Raw genomic sequence first — 17,496 nt, 5'->3', positions numbered from 1 at the left:
TGCTATATGGGCGCTATAGGGTCTGCTATGGGTGCTATATGGGTGCTATAGGGTCTGTTATAGATGCTATATGGGCACTATAGGGTGTGTTCTAGGTGCTATATATGGGCACTATAGGGTCTGTTATGGATACTATATTATTCTATAGGTATGCTCTAGGTGCTATTTGGGTGCTATAGGGCAACCATAAGGCTGTATGGTATCTCTAGAGCACCTATAGGCCTATAGGGTACCCTATAGGTACCCTACAGCCCTATGGGTGCCCTATGTGTGCCCTAACACCCTACAGGTGCCCTATGTGTGCCCTAAAGGTGCTCTAATACCCTACAGGTGCCCTATGGCTGCCCTATGGCTGCCCTATAGGTACCCTACAGCCCTATGTGTGCCCTATGGGTGCCTTATCACCCTATGTGTGCCCTGTGGGTGCCCTATAGATACCCTACAGCCCTATGGATGCCCTACAGCTGCCCTACAGCTGCCCTACAGCTGCCCTATGTGTGTCCTATGTGTGGCTTATGGGTGCCCTATAGGTTCAATTACACCCTATGGGTGCCCTAGGTGTACCCTATCACCCTATGTGTGCCCTATGTGTGCCCTATAAGTACCTTACAGCCCTAAGTGTGCCCTATGTGTGCCCTATGGGTACCCTACAGCCCTATGGGTGCCCTTTAGGTGCCCTATGTGTGCCCTATGGGTATTCTATCACCCTACAGGTGCCCTATGTGTGCCCTATGTGTGCCCTATAGGTTCAATTACACCCTATGGGTGCCGTATGGGTGTCCTATCACCCTATGGGTGCCCTATATGTGCCCTATGTGTGTCCTATGGGTCCCCTAACACCCTACAGGTGCCCTATGGGTGTCCTATAGGTTCCATTACACCCTATGGGTTCTCTATGTGCGCCTATAGGTATCCTACAGCCCTATGTGTGCCCCATAGGTACCCTACAGCCCTATAGGTACCCTATAGCCCTATATGTTCCCTATGTGTGTCCTATAGGTTCCATTACACCCTATGGGTGCCCTATGTGTGCCCTATGTGTGCCCTATGGGTCCCCTAACACCCTACAGGCCTATGTGTGCCCTATAGGTACCCTACAGCCCTAAGTGTACCCTATAGGTGCCCTATAGGTGCCCTATATGTACCTATATCCCTATATGTTCCCTATATGTTCCCTATGTGCGTGTACCTGCGGGGTATCTCTCATGCACGGGCCCGCCGTCCACCTGCAGACAGCCCTATGGGTGTCCTATAGGTTCCATTACACCCTATGGGTGCCCTATATGTTCAATTACACCCTATATGTCCCCTATGTGCGTGTACCTGCGGGGTATCTCTCGTGCACGGGCCCGCCATCCACCTGCAGACAGCCCTATGGGTGCCCTATCACCCTATAGGTGCCCTATAGCCCTATATGTTCCCTATGGGTGCCCTATATGTTCCCTATAGTTGCCCTATATGCTCTGTGTGTACCTGCGGGGTATCTCTCGTGCACGGGCCCGCCATCCACCTGCAGACAGCCCTATGGGTGTCCTATAGGTTCCATTACCCCCTATGTGTGCCCTATAGGTTCAATTACACCCTATGGGTTCACTATGGCTGCCCTATAAGTACCCTACAGCCCTATGGGTGCCCTATACGTGCCCTATAGGTACCCTATATCCCTATATGTTCCCTATATGTTCCCTATACGTTCCCTATATGTTCCCCATGTGCGTGTACCTGCGGGGTATCTCTCGTGCACGGGCCCGCCGTCCACCTGCAGACAGCCCTATGGGTGCCCTATGGGTGCCCTATAGTTACCCTATTACCCTATATGTTCCCTATATGTTCCCTATGTGGGTGTACCTGCGGGGTATCTCTCGTGCACGGGCCCGCCGTCCACCTGCAGACAGCCCTATGGGTGCCCTATAAGTACCCTACAGGCCTATATGGTCCCTAACACCCTATGGGTGCCTTATAGGTTCCATTACACCCTATGGGTGCCCCATAGGTTCCATTACACCCTATATGTTCCCTATATGTTCCCTATATGTGTGTACCTGCAGGGTATCTCTCGTGCACGGGCCCGCCGTCCACCTGCAGACAGCCCTATGGGTGCCCTATCACCCTATAGGTACCCTATAGCCCTATATGTTCCCTATAGTTGCCCTATATGTTGTGTAGGGCCCTATGTCCCCTATATGTGTGTGTACCTGCGGGGTATCTCTCGTGCACGGGCCCGCCGTCCACCTGCAGACAGCCCTATGGGTGCCCTATAGGTACCCTATAGCCCTATATGTTCCCTATAGTTGCCCTATATGCTGTGTGTGTACCTGCGGGGTGTCTCTCGTGCACGGGCCCGCCATCCACCTGCAGACAGCCCTATGGGTGCCCTATAGGTTCAATTACACCCTATGTGTGCCCTATGGGTGCCCTTTCACCCTATGGGTGCACTATATGTGCCCTATGGTTGCCCTATAAGTACCCTACAGCCCCATGGGTGCCCTATGTGTGCCCTATAGATGCCATCACACCCTATGTGTGCCTTATAGGTGCCCTATGGGTGCCCTATTGGTTCAATTACACCCTATGTGTGCCCTATGGGTGTCTTATCACCCTATAGGTGCCCTATAGGTTCAATTACATCCTATGTGTGCCCTATGGGTGCCCTATCACCCTACAGGTGCCCTATGGGTGCTCTATAGGTATCCTACAGCCCTATGGATGCTCTATGGGTGCCTTATCACCCTATGGGTGGCCTATAAGTTCAATTACACCCTATGGGTGCCCTATAGGTTCAATTACACCCTATGGGTGCCCTATCACCCTATAGGTGCCCTATATGTACCTATATCCCTATGGGTGCCCTATGTGTGCCCTATGGGTCCCCTAACACCCTACAGGCCTATGTGTGCCCTATAGGTACCCTACAGCCCTAAGTGTGCCCTATGGGTGCCCTATAGGTACCCTATATGTTCCCTATATGTTCCCTATATGTGTGTACCTGCGGGGTATCTCTCGTGCACGGGCCCGCTGTCCACCTGCAGACAGCCCTATGGGTGTCCTATAGGTTCAATTATACCCTATGTGTGCCCTATCACCCTATATGTGCCCTATAGGTACCCTATAGCCCTATATGTTCCCTATACGTTCCCTATATGTTCCCTATATGTGTGTACCTGCGGGGTATCTCTCGTGCACGGGCCCGCCGTCCACCTGCAGGGTGGCGTTTCCTCCGCTGCGCGTGAACCTGACGACGTGGAACCGTCCGTCGCTGACGGCGGCTCCTCGTTCCTCCAGCGCGATGTCCTCGGTGCCGACGTTAAACAACACGCCCAGAGCGCCGTGGGCCTGAACCGGGAACCGGGAGTTGGTAAACAACAACACACCAGCCATAACGAAAATGAAAGTAAAACAGACCCCCCCAGACCGGAAATGGTACCACCCCATACCGGAAATGGAAGTTAACCCCCCCCCCCTCCCAGACCGGAAATGGAAGATACAGCCCCACCCCCCCCATACCAGAAATGAAAGTGAAACACCTCCACCCCCAGACCGGAAATGGAATTTAAACCCCCCCCCCCCAATAACAGAAACAGAAGTTAACCCCCCCCCAGACGGAAATGGAAGTACATCCAACCCCCATACCGGAAACGGAAGTTACAGCCCCACCCCCCCACCCCCATACTGGAAATGAAAGTTAAACACCCCCCCCTCCATACCGGAAATGGAAGATAACCCCACCCCCCCCATAACGGAAATGGAAGTTAAACATCCCCCCCATAACGGAAATGGAAGTTACAGCCCCACCCCCCCCCATACCGGAAATGAAAGTTAAACACCTCCCCCCCCAGACCGGAAATGGAAGTTACTGCCCCACCCCCCCATAACGGAAACGGAAGTTACAGCCCCCACCCAGACCGGAAATAAAAGTTACAGGGCCCCCCCCATAACGAAAATGAAAGTTAAACAGCCCCATACCGGAAACGGAAGTTACAGCCCCACCCCCACCCCCCCATACCGGAAATGAAAGTGAAACCACCCCCCAGACCGGAAATGGAAGTTAACACCCCCCCCCCCCCCATAACGGAAATGGAACCACCCCCATACCGGAAACGGAAGTTACAGCCCACCCACCCCCCCATAACAGAAACGGAAGTACACCCCCCAGACCGGAAACGGAAGTTACAGCCCCCCCCCCCCCCCCCCATACCGGAAATGGAAGTTAACCCCCCCCCCCCATTAACGGAAACAGAAATTAAACACCCCCCCATAACGGAAATTGAACCACCCCCATACCGGAAACGGAAGTTACCCCCCCCCCCCCCCAACGGAAACGGAAGTTACAGCCCCACCCCCCAGACCGGAAACGGAAGTACATCCACACACACACACCCCCCCTCCCCCAATCCCCCCACCGGAAACGGAAGTCACACCAACATCCCCCCACCCCCCCCACCACAAACAGGAAACGGAAGTACAACCCCCAAACCGGAAACGGAAGTACATTCACCCCATCCCCACCCCCCCACCCCACATACCGGAAACGGAAGTACAACTACTGGAACCGGAACCGGAACCAGAACTACCCCAATGGGACCAGAACCGGAACCAGAACTACCCCAATGGGACCAGAACCGGAACCAGAACTACCCCAATGGGACCAGAACCGGAACCAGAACTACCCCAATGGCACCAGAACCGGAACTGGAACTACCCCCATTTGGACCAGAACCGGAACCAGAACTACCCCCATTTGGACCAGAACTGGAACCAGAACTACCCCAATGGGACCAGAACCGGAACCAGAACTACCCCCATTTGGACCAGAACCGGAACCAGAACTACCCCAATGGGACCAGAACCGGAACCAGAACTACCCCCATTTGGACCAGAACCGGAACCAGAACTACCCCAATGGGACCAGAACCGGAACCAGAACTACCTCAATGGGACCAGAACCGGAACCAGAACTACCTCAATGGGACCAGAACCGGAACCAGATCTGCCCCCATTTGGACCTGAACCGGAACCAGAACTACCTCAATGGGACCAGAACCGGAACCAGAACTACCCCCAATGGGATCAGAACCGGAACCAGAACTACCCCCATTTGAACCAGAACCGGAACCAGAACTACCCCATTGGGACCAGAACCGGAACCAGAACTACCCCAATGGGACCAGAACCGGAACCAGAACTACCCCCAATGGGACCAGAACCGAAACCAGAACTACCCCAATGGGACCAGAACCGGAACCAGAACTACCCCAATGGGACCAGAACCGGAACCAGAACTACCCCAATGGGACCAGAACCGGAACCAGAACTACCCCATTTGGACCAGAACCGGAACCAGAACTACCCCAATGGGACCAGAACCGGAACCAGAACTACCCCCATTTGGACCAGAACCGGAACCAGAACTACCCCATTTGGACCAGAACCGGAACCAGAACTACCCCAATGGGACCAGAACCGGAACCAGAACTACCCCCAATGGGACCAGAACCGGAACCAGAACTACCCCCAATGGGACCGGAACCGGAACCAGAACTACCCCAATGGGACCAGAACCGGAACCAGAACTACCCCCATTTTGACCAGAACTGGAACCAGAACTACCTCAATGGGACCAGAACCGGAACCAGAACTACCCTAATGGGACCAGAATCGGAACCAGAACTACCCCATTGGGACCAGAACCGGAACCAGAACTACCCCCATTATGACCAGAACCGGAACCACAACTACCCCCATTTGGACCAGAACCGGAACCGAACCCCATGGCACCGGAACCGAACCACATGGCATCGGAACTGAACCCCATGGCACCAGAACCGAACCCCATGTAACCGGAACCGAACCCCATGGCATCGGAACTGAACCCCATGGCACTGGAACCGAACCCCATGGCATTGGAACTGAACCCCATGGCACCGGAACCGAACCCACTGAACCGGAACCAAACCCCATGGCACCGGAACTGAACCCCATGGCATCGGAACCGAACCCCATGGCATTGGAACTGAACCCCATGGCACCGGAACCAAACCCCATGGCATCAGAACCGAACCCCATGGTACCAGAACCGAACCACATGGCATCGGATCCGAACCCCATGGCATTGGAACCGAACCCCATGGCACCGGAACCGAACCCCATGGCATCGGAACCGAACCCCATGGCACCGGAACCGAACCACGTGGCACCAGAACCGAACCCCATGGCATCGGAACCGAACCCCATGGCACTGGAACCGAACCCCATGGCATCAGAACCGAACCCCATGGCATCGGAACCGAACCCCATGGCACTGGAACCGAACCCCATGGCACCGGAACCAAACCCCATGGCATCAGAACCGAACCCCATGGCACCAGAACCGAACCCCATGGCATCGGAACCGAGCCCCATGGCACCGGAACCGAACCCCATGGCACCGGAACCGAACCACATGGCACCGGAACTGAACCCCATGGCACCGGAACCGAACCCCATGGCATCAGAACCGAACCCCATGGCACCAGAACCGAACCCCATGGCATCAGAACCGAACCCCATGGCATCGGAACCGAACCCCATGGCATCGGAACTGAACCCCATGGCACCAGAACCGAACCACATGGCATCGGAACCGAACCACATGGCACCAGAACCGAACCCCATGGCATCGGAACCGAACCCCATGGCATCGGAACCAAACCCCATGGCACTGGAACTGAACCCCATGACACCGGAACCGAACCCCACGGCACCAGAACCGACCCATTGGACCCAATGGGCCCAACAGAGCCGCCCATGGGCCCAATCACACATCACAGGGCCATCCCAATGGGCCCAACCCCATAGACCCAACCATTGACCCCAATGGCCCCAATGGCCCCATCACCTCAAATATCCCCAACCAACGACCGCAAAGACCCCAACGTCCCCAAACAAAGACCCCAATGACACCAATGACCCCAACATCCCCAACAACACCAACATCCCCCACCAACGAACCCAAAGTCCGGAATGACCCCAATGTCCCCAAAGACCCCAACGTCCCCAACCAACGACCCCAAAGTCCCCAATGACCCCAAAGTCCCCAACCAATGACCCCAAAGTCCCCAATGACTCAATGTCCCCAAAGACCCCAACATCCCCAACCAATGACCCCAAAGTCCCCAACAACCCCAAAGTCCCCAACCAACAACCCCAACGTCCCCAACCAACGACCCCAAAGTCCCCAATGACTCCAACATCCCCAACAACCCCAACATCCCCAACCAACAACCCCAAAGTCCCCAATGACTCCATGTCCCCAAAGACCCCAACATCCCCAACCAATGACCCCAAAATCCCCAAAGTCCCCAACAACCCCAACCAAAGACCCCAAAGTCCCCAACTAACGACCCCAATAACCCCAACCAACGACCCCAAAGTCCCCAATGAACCCCAACATCCCAATGACTCCAACATCCCCAACCAACAACCCCAATGTCCCCAACCAACGACCCCAAAGTCCCCAATGACCCCAATGTCCCCAACCAACGACCCCACCATCCCCAACCACCCCATATCCTCCCCCCCAAAATCCCCCAAGCCCCATTGCCCCCTTACGATCCCAAAGTCCACAAAATGACCCCAATATCCATCCCCAATCTCCGACCCCATTCTCCCCATCACCTCCAACCTCCTCGCTACCCCCATCGCCCCCCACATCCTCCCCCATCCCCAACCACCCCATATCCTCCCCCCTCACCCCCCCAAAGCCCCATTGCCCCCCTTACGATGTGCAGCTGTAGGAAGTCCCCCAGCCCCGACGCGCTCTCCACGCGCACCAGGATGGCGTCGCGCTGTTGGGTGCTGAATCCCAATGCCAGGCGGTCAGCTCGGGTGCTGGGCCGGTCATTGGGGGGCCAAGTGTAGGTAATGAGGGCCCCCCCCTTGCCAAAGATGTAGGTGGTGCCGGCTATGGGGAGAAGATAACGGGTTATGGGGTGGGGGTTGAAGGGGGAAAGGGATGAATAGAATGGGGGGGGATGAAGGGGGGAGTGGGGTCTTATTGGGGGGGGTTGTAGGAGGAGGCGGACCCAGATGATGGGGGAGGGGGGGTTAATGTATAGGCAACAAATGGCCCCAAATCCACTTCAAATGGTCCCAAACCTACAATAAATGGTCCCAAATCCACTTCAGATGGCCCCAAATCCACTTCAAATGGCCCCAAATCAACAACAAATGGCCCCAAATATACAAAAATGGCCCCAAATCCACTAGAAACGACCCCAAATCCACAATGAATGGTCCCAAATCTGCAACAAATGGCTCCAAATCCAACACAAATGGCCCCAAATCTACAAATGGCCCCAAATCCACAATGAATGGCCCCAAATCCACATCAAATGGCCCCAAATCCACAACAAATGGTCCCAAATCTACAATAAATGGTCCCAAATCTACAATAAATGACCCCAAATCCACCACAAATGGTCCCATATCTACAATAAATGGCCCCAGATTCACAATGAATGGCCCCAAATCCTCTAGAAACAGCCTCAAATCCACAACAAACGGCCCCAAATCTACAATAAATGGCCCCAAATCCACAACAAATTGTTCCAAATCTAATCCCACAGCAAAATATCCCAGATCTACAACCAATGGCCCCACACCTACAACAAATGGTCCCAAATAAAAAGCAAATGTCCCCAAGCCCACAACAAATGGTCCCAAATTTACAAGAAATGGCCCCAAATCCACAACAAATGGCCCCAAATCTACAACAAATGATCCCAAATCCATATAAAATGGCCCCAAACCCACCCCAAAATACCCCAAACCCACAACTAATGGCCCAAATCTACAAGAAATGGTCCCAAATCCACAACAAAATACACCAAATCTATGGCAAATGGCCTCAAATCCACAATGAATGGCTCCAAATCCACAATGAGTGACCACAAATCCACAAAAAAATGCCCCAAATTCACAACAAATGGCCCCAAATCCACAATAAATTGCCTCAAATCCACAATAAATGGCCCCAAATCCACCAAAATGGTCCCAAATCTACAATAAATGGCCCCAAATCCAGCACAAATGGCCCCAAATCCACAACAAAACACCCCAAATTCACATCAAATGGCCCCCAAAACCAGATCAATGGACCCAAATCCACAACAAATGGCCCCAAATTCATTGCAAACAGCCCCAAATCAACAGCAAATGGCCCCAAAACCACAGGAAATGGTCCAATATCCAACGCAAATGGCCCCAAATCCACAATAAATGGCCCCAAATCCACAATAAATGGCCCCAAATCTGCAACAAATGCCCCCAAATCCACTAGAAACGACCCCAAATCCACAATGAATAACCCCAAATCCACAACAAATGGCCCCAAATCCACCAAAACAGTCCGATATCTACAATAAATGGCCCCAAATCTAGAATGAATGGCCCCAAATCCACAACAAATGGCCCCAAAAACCAGATCAAATGGCCCCAAATCCACAACAAAACACCCCAAATTCACATCAAATGGCCCCCAAACCAGATCAAATGGACCCAAATCCACAACAAATGGCCCCAAATTCACAACAAAACACCCCAAATCCGCAACAAATGGCCCCAAATTCACAACAAAACACCCCAAATCAACAGCAAATGGCCCCAAACCACAGGAAATGGTCCAATATCCAACGCAAATGCCCCAAATCCACAATAAATGGCCCCAAATTCACATCAAATGGCCCCAAATCCACATCAAATGGTCCCAAATCTACAACAGTTGGCCCCAAATCTACAATAAATGGCCCCAAATCCAAATTAAATGGTCCCAAATCCACAACAAATGGTCCCAGATCTACAATAAATGGCCCCAAATCCACCACAAAATACCCCAAATCCGGAACAGAACAACCTAAATCCACAATGAATGGCCCAAATCCACCACAAATGGCCCCAAATCTACATCAAATGGCCCCAAATCCACTAGAAATGGCCCCAAATCCTCACAAATGGCACCAAGTCCACTTCAAATGGGCCCAAACCAACAGTAAATGGCCCCAAATCCACAATGAATGGCCCAAATCCACAACAAATGGCTTCAAATCCACCACAAATGGCCCCATATCTACATCAAATGGCCCCAAATCCACAATAATGCCCCAAATCTACAATAAATGGCCCCAAATCCACAATAAATGGCCCCAAATCCACAACGAATGTCCCCAAATCTACAATAAATGGCCCCAAATCCACCACAAATGGCCTCAAATCCACAATGAATGGCCCCAAATCCACAACAAAATACCCCAAATCCCCTTCAATGCCCTGCAAACCCCCCACACCCCCGCCATTGCTTCAACGGCCCCAAATCTGCAGGAAACAACCCCAAAATGACTGCAGATGCCCCACATCTGCTGCACGTGGCCCCAAATGGGCAGGAATTGACCCCAAATGTGACACAAAAGAGCCCTAAATCCTGATGAAATGACCCCAAAGTGAGGCCAGAGCACAACCCTGGTTGGTCACAGAACACTGTAGGTGGGGGGGGGGGGGGGAGGGGGAGGAAGAGGAGGAAGAAGAGGAAGAAGAGGAAGGAAGAGGAAGGAAGAAGAGGATGAGGAGGAAGAAGAGGAGGACAAATAGGAGGAAGATGAGAATGAGGAGGAGGAGAAGGAAGAGGAGGAAGAGGAGGAGAAAGAGGAGGAAGAGAAGGACGAGAAGGAAGAGGAGAGAGAGAAGGAAGAGGAGGAGGAGGAAGAGGAGGAGGGAGAGAAGGAAGAGGAGAAAGAGGAAGAGGAGGATGAAGAAGAGGAAGATGAGGAAGAGGAGGAAGAGAACAAGGAGAATGAGGAGGAGGAAGAGGAGGAAGAAGAGGAGGAAGAAGAGGAGAAGGACAAATAGGAGGAAGATGAGAATGAGGAGGAGGAGAAGGAAGAGGAGGAAGAGGAGGAACAGGACAAGGAGAATGAGGAGGAGGAAGATAAGGAGGAAGAGGAGGAGGGAGAGAAGGAGGAGGAAGAGGAGGAGGAGGAGGAAGAAGAAGAGGAGGAGGAGGAATAAGAAGAGGGGGAGGAAGAAGAGGAGGAAGAGAAGGAGAAAGAGGAGGACAAGGGGGATGAGGAGGAGGAAGAGGAGGATGAGGAGGAGGAGAAAGAGGAGAAGAAAGAGAAGGAAGAGGAGGACAAGGAGGATGAGGAGGAGGAAGAGGAGGATGAGGAGGATGAGGGGGAGGAGGAAGAGGAGGATGAGGAGGAAGAAGAGGGGGAGAAGGAAGAGAAAGAGGGGGAGGAGGGGGAGGAGGAAGAGGAGGAGAAAGAGGAGGAGGATGAGAAGGAAGAGGAGAGAGAGGAGAAAGGAGGAGGAAGAGGAGGAGGAAAAGGAGGAAGAGGGAGAGGAGGAATAGGAGAATGAGAAGGAGGAAGAGGAGGACAAGGAGAATGAGGATGAGGAAGAGAATGAGGAGGATGAGGAGAAGGAAGAGAAGGATGAGGAGGAGGAAGAGGAGGGGGAGGATGAGGAGGTGGAAGAGGAGGAGGAAGAAGAGGATGATGAGAAGGAAGAAGAAGAGGGGGAGGAGGAAGAGGAGGATGAGGAGAAGGAAGAGGAGGTGGAGGGAGAGGAGGAAGAGGAGAAAGAGGAAGAGGAGGGTGAAGAGGAGGAAGAGGAGGAAAAGGAGAATGAGGAGGAGGAAGAGAAGGAGGAAGAGGAGGAAGAAGAAGAGGGGAGGAGGAAGAGGAGGAGAAAGAGGAGGAAGAGAAGGACGAGAAGGAAGAGGAGAGAGAGGAGGAAGAAGAGGAGGATGAGGAGAAGGAAGAGGAGGAGGGGGAGGAGGAAGAGAAAGAGGGGGAGGAGGGGGAGGAGGAAGAGGAGGAGAAAGAGGAGGATGAGAAGGAAGAGGAGAGAGAGGAGGAAGAGGAGGAGGAGGAAGAGGAGGAGGAGGAAGAGGAGAATGAGAAGGAGGAAGAGGAGGACAAGGAGAATGAGGAGGAGGAAGAGAAGAATGAGGAGAAGGAAGATGAGGAGGAAAAGGAGGAAGGGGGAAGAAGAGGAGGAAGACGAGGAAGAGAAGGGGGTAGAAGAGGAGGAAGAGGAGGACAAAGAGGATGAGGAGGAGGACAAAGAGGATGAGGAGGAGGAAGAGAAGAATGAGGAGGAGGAAGATGAGGAGGAAGAGGAGGGGAGGAAGGGAGAGGACAAAAAAAGGGTGAGGAGGAGGAAGGGAGGAAGAGGAAGTGAGGAAGAACATAGGTGGAAGAGGAGGAAGAAGGTGAGGAGGAAGAAGAGGAACAGGAAGAGGAAAAGGAGGATGAAAAGGAGGAGGAGGGTGAGGAAGAGGAGGAAAATGGAGAAGAGGAAGGAAAAGGATGGGGAGGACAAGGAAGAGGAAGAAGATGAGGAGGAGGAGGGTGAACAGAGGAAGAAGAGGAAGAAAAGAATGGAAAGGAGGAAGGAGAGGAAGAGGAGGGTGAGGAGGAAGGAGAAAGAAGGGAAGAAAGGGAGAAGGAAGTGGAGGATGGGGATGGAGATGAGGATGGTGGGGAGGAAGATAATGATGAAGGTGATGAAGATGAGGAGGAAGAAGAAGAAAAAGGAGGAGAAGGAGGACAGGGATGAAGATGAGGATGATGAGGAAGGAGGAATGGAGGTGGAAGAAGAGGAGGAGGAAGGTGAGGATGAGGGGGGCCTGAGGATAAGGATGAAGACTGAGATGAAGATGAGATGAAGACAAGGAGGAGGGCTGGGAGATGAAGATGAGGAGGAGGAGGAGGACAAGGATGAAGATGGGGGTGAGGATGAGGAGGAGGAGGGCTGAGGTCGAAGATGAAAATGAGGATAGGGGTGAAGATGTGGATGAGGATGAGGAGGGGTGAGGCTGAAGATGAGGATGATGAGGAGGATAGGGATGAAGATGAGGAGAGGGATGAAGATGGGGATAGGACGAGAATGAGGAGGATGAGGATGGGGATGGGGATGAAGACGATGAGGAGGGTCAAGGCTGAAGATGAGGATGAGGAGGGTGAGGAGGATGAGGGTAAGGATAGGGATGAAGATGATGATGAGGAGGATGGATGGATATGAGGATGAAGATGAGGAGGAAAAGGAAGGCCGAGGCCAAAGATAAGGAGGAGGATAGGGATAAAGATGAGGAGGATGAGGAGGAGGGCCGAGGCCGAAGATCAAGAGGAAGAAGAGGAGGAGGATGATGAGGAGGGCTGAGGCCAAAGATCGAGAGGAGGAAGAGGAGGAGGGTGATGAGGAGGGCTGAGGCCAAAGATGAAGATGAGGAGGAGGAGGGCTGAGGCCGAATATGAGGATGATGAGGATGAGGATAGGGATGAAAATGAGGACAGGGATGAAGATGAAGATAGGGATGAAGATAAGGATGGGGATGAAGATGAGGATAAGGAGGATGAGGAGGGCTGAGGCCAAAGATGATGGGGAGAAGGAGGATGAGGATGGGGATGGGGCTGAAGATGAGGATGATGAAGATGAGATGAACAAGAGGATGGGGATGAAGATGAGGAGGATGAGGAGCGGGATGGAGATGGAGATGAAGATGAGGATGAGGAAGATGTGGATGGGGATGAAGATGAGGATAAGGAGGATGATGAGGATGGGGACGGAGATGAAGATGAGGATAAGGCTAAGAATAGGGATGAAGATGAGGATAATGAAGACGAGAATAGGGCTGAACATGAGGATGGGGATGAAGAGGATGATGAAGATGAGGATAGGGCGGAAATTAAGGATGATGAAGATCAGGATGGGGATGAAGATGAGGATGATGAAGATGAGGATGAGGATGATAGGGCTGAAGATGAGGACAGGGATAAAGATGAGGATAGGGATGAGGACAGGGCTGAAGATGAGGAGGAGGCGGATAGGGCTGAAGTTGACGATGATGAAGATGAAGATAGGGATGAAGATGAGGATGGGGCTGAAGCTGAAGATGAGGAGTATAGGATGAAGATGAGGATGATGAAGGGGCTGAAGAAGCTGAGGATGAGGAGAATAAGGATAGGGATGATGATGAGGAGGAGGAGGATGGGCTGAAGATGATGAGGAGGGCGAGGCCAAAGATGGGGAGGAGGAAGATGAGATGGGGATGAAGCTGAGGATGATGAAGGGTAAGGATGGGGATGAAGCTGAGGATGATGATGATGAGGAGGAGGATAGGGCTGAAGATGAGGATGATGAACATGAGGATGAAGATGAGAATAGGGGTGAAGATGATGATGATGAAGAGGAGGAGGATAGTGCAGAAGATGAGGATGCGGCTGAAGATGAGGATGACGAAGATGAGGATGATGAGGATGAGGATGATGAGGAGGAGGAGGAGGAGGAGGATAGGGCTGAAGATGAGGATGGGGATGAAGATGATGAGGAGGAGTGGGAAAGGGCTGAATATGAAGATGATGAAGATGAGGATAGAGATGAAGATGAGGATGATGAAGATGAGGACAGGGATGAAGATGAGGATAGGGATAAAGATGAGGATAGGGATAAAGATGAGGCTGAGGATGATGATGAGGATGGGGATGAAGCTGAGGACGATGAAGATGAGGATAGGGATGAAGATGAGGATGATGATGATGAGGATAGAGATAAAGATGAGGATGGGGCTGAAGATGAGGATGAGGAGGATAGGGATGAAGATAAGGATGAAGCTGAGGATGATGAAGATGAGGATAGGGATGAAGATGAGGATGATGAAGATGAGGATGGGGCTGAAGATGAGGATGATGAAGGGTAAGGATGGGGATGAAGCTGAGGATGATGAAGATGAGGAGGAGTAGGATAGGGATAAAGATGAGGACAGGGATAAAGATGAGGCTGATGATGAAGATGATGATGATGAGGAGGAGGATGATGATGATGATGAGGATAGGAATGAAGATGAGGATGATGAGGATAGGGATGAAGATGAGGCTGAGGATGATGATGATGATAGGGATGAAGATGAGGATGATGAAGGGTAAGGATGGGGATGAAGCTGAGGATGATGAAGATGAGGAGGAGTAGGATAGGGATAAAGATGAGGATGAGGATGAGGATGAAGATGAGGATGATGAGGAGGAGTGGGATAGGGCTGAATATGAGGATAATGAAGCTGAGGATGGGGATGAAGATGAGGATGATGATGATGAGGATAGGGATAAAGATGAGGATGAAGAGGATAAGGATGGGGATGAAGATAATGATGATGAGGAGGAGGAGGAGGAAGAGGAGGAGGAGGAGGAGGATAGGGCTGAAGATGAGGATGATGATGAAGATGATGATGATGAAGATGAGGATGATGAAGATGAGGACAGGGATGAAGATGATGATGAGGAGGAGGAGGATGAGGCTGAAGCTGAGGATGATGAAGATGAGGATGGGGATGAAGCTGAGGATGGGGATAAAGATAAGGATGAGGAGGATAAGGATGGGGATGAGGATGATGAGGATGAGGATGAAGATGAGGATGAGGAGGATAAGGATGGGGATGGGGATGAAGATGATGATGATGAGGATAGGGATAAAGATAAGGCTGAGGATGATGAGGATGAGGATGGGGATGATGATGATGATGAGGAGGAGGAGGAGGAAAGGGCTTAAGATGAGGATAGGGCTGAAGATGAGGATGAGGATGAAGATGAGAATGATGATGAGGATGGGGATGAAGCTGAGGATGATGAAGATGAGGATGGGGATGAAGATGATGATGAGGAGGAGGAGGAGGATAGGGCTTAAGATGATGATAGGGCTGAAGATGAGGATGGGGATGAAGCTGAGGACGATGAAGATGAGGATGGGGATGAAGCTGAGGATGATGAAGATGATGATGATGATGAGGAGGGGGAGGATAGGGCTTAAGATGAGGATAGGGCTGAAGATGAGGATGATGAAGATGAGGATAGGGATGAAGATGAGGATGAGGAGGAAAAGTATGGGGATGGGGATGAAGCTGAGGATGATGAAGATGATGATGATGATTATGATGATGATGATGAAGATGAGGATAGGGATAAAGATGAAGCTGAGGATGATGAGGATGAGGATGGGATGAAGACGATGATGATGAGGAGGAGGAGGATAGGGCTTAAGATGATGATAGGGCTGAAGATGAGGATGGGGATGAAGCTGAGGACGATGAAGATGAGGATGGGGATGAAGCTGAGGATGATGAAGATGATGATGAGGAGGAGGAGGTGGAGGATAGGGCTGAAGATGAGGATGAAGATGAGGATGGGGATGAAGCTGAGGATGATGAAGCTGAGGATGGGGATAAAGATGAGGATGAGGGTGAGGATGATGAGGATAGGGATGAAGATGAGGCTGAGGATGATGATGAAGATGATGAAGATGAGGATGGGGATGAAGCTGAGGATGATGAAGATGATGATGAAGAGGAGGAGGAGAAGGAGGACAGGGCTTAAGATGAGGACGATGAAGATGAGGATGGGGATGAAGATGAAGATGATGATGAAGATGAGGATGATGAAGATGATGATGGGGATAAAGATGAGGATGAGGGTGAGGATGATGATGATGATGAGGCCGAAGGCCGAAGCCTGCATCTCACCATGTCCCCTATTGCCGCCCCCTCCCCTATTGATGCTGACGGGGGCGGCCCCGGGCCGGGCTCGATGGAAATGATGGACGGGGGCGGCTCCTCGGGCTCGATGTGACGCCGATAAAGACGAGGAAACACGAGCCCCCCCAGCGCCGCCCCCCCCCCCTAAAAGCAACCCCAGAGCCAGCAGGACACGGAGCGCCATCTTACTGCCCCATAGGGGGGGGGGGGGGGAAGGGGGGGGTTAAAAGGGGGGTGGGGGGGGTCTAAAATGGAGGGGGGGGGTTCCTAAAAGGGGGGGGGATTCAGAGGCTTAAATGGGGGGAGTTAAAAGGGGGGTGGGCCCTAAAACGGGGGGCTGAAAGGGGAGGGGGGGCACTAAAAGGGGGGGGGGGGGGAGTCAGGGGCTTAAATGGGGGGGGGGGCTAAAATGGAGGGGGGGGTCAGGGGTTTAAATGGGGGGGATAAAAGGGGGGGGGTCCTAAAAAGGGGGGAGTCAGGGGATTAAATGGGGGGGGGGTCCTAAAAGGGGGAGGTTAAAAGGGGGGGGGGGTCCTAAAAGGGGGGGGGATTCAGAGGCTTAAATGGGGGGAGTTAAAAGGGGGGGGTCCTAAAAGGGTGGGGGGGGGGCTAAAACGGAGGGGGGGTCCTAAAAGGGGGGGGGAGTCAAGGGCTTAAATGGGGGGGTTAAAAGGGGGGGGAGGGGGGCTAAAATGGAGGGGGGGGGTCCTAAAAGGGGGGAAGGAGTCAGGGGCTTAAATGGAGGGGGGGGACCCTAAAAGGGGGGGCACTAAAAGGGGGGGGGGCCCTAAAGGGGGGAAGGAGTAAGGGGCTTAAATGGGGGGGGTAAAAGGTGGGGGGGGTTGAAATGGAAGGGGGGGGCACTAAAAGGGGGGGGGAGTCAGGGGCTTAAATGGGGGGGGGCTAAAATGGGGGGGCCTAAAAGGGGGCTAAAATGGAGG

General features: G+C 52.5%; 3 protein-coding genes across 12 annotated transcripts in view; all 3 read right to left on the bottom strand.

Annotated features, from left to right (window-relative positions):
* The window catches only part of LOC107307326 (neurexin-2-beta-like), a 62,133-nt gene extending 45,369 nt beyond the window's left edge, over positions 1-16,764 (bottom strand). For all 10 annotated transcript variants that reach the window (XM_085535409.1, XM_085535408.1, XM_085535411.1 and 7 more), the window contains exons 1-3: positions 16,544-16,764; positions 7,758-7,939; positions 3,162-3,333 (exon numbers count right to left, since the gene is read on the bottom strand). In XM_085535409.1, the coding sequence (XP_085391535.1) occupies positions 3,162-3,333; positions 7,758-7,939; positions 16,544-16,739 (550 nt within the window). In that variant the 5' untranslated portion in view covers positions 16,740-16,764. The remainder of the gene's footprint in view (positions 1-3,161; positions 3,334-7,757; positions 7,940-16,543) is intronic.
* Positions 10,347-12,224, bottom strand: LOC146751168 (uncharacterized; the record flags this gene model as incomplete). Its single annotated transcript, XM_085535358.1, has 1 exon — positions 10,347-12,224. A coding segment is annotated over one exon (1,725 nt), but the record flags the coding sequence as incomplete, so codon positions are not given.
* LOC146751167 (uncharacterized) lies at positions 12,229-15,897 on the bottom strand (the record flags this gene model as incomplete). The annotated part of the gene is made up of 1 exon (XM_085535427.1): positions 12,229-15,897. A coding segment is annotated over one exon (3,669 nt), but the record flags the coding sequence as incomplete, so codon positions are not given.
* Positions 16,765-17,496: the final 732 nt, after the last annotated feature.

This window comes from Coturnix japonica, unplaced genomic scaffold (genome assembly GCF_054131305.1).
Source record: "Coturnix japonica strain WE unplaced genomic scaffold, WE-NBRP24 Scf120, whole genome shotgun sequence".
In the NCBI taxonomy this organism is placed as follows: domain Eukaryota; kingdom Metazoa; phylum Chordata; class Aves; order Galliformes; family Phasianidae; genus Coturnix; species Coturnix japonica.
This window is presented reverse-complemented; position numbering and strand designations above follow the sequence as displayed.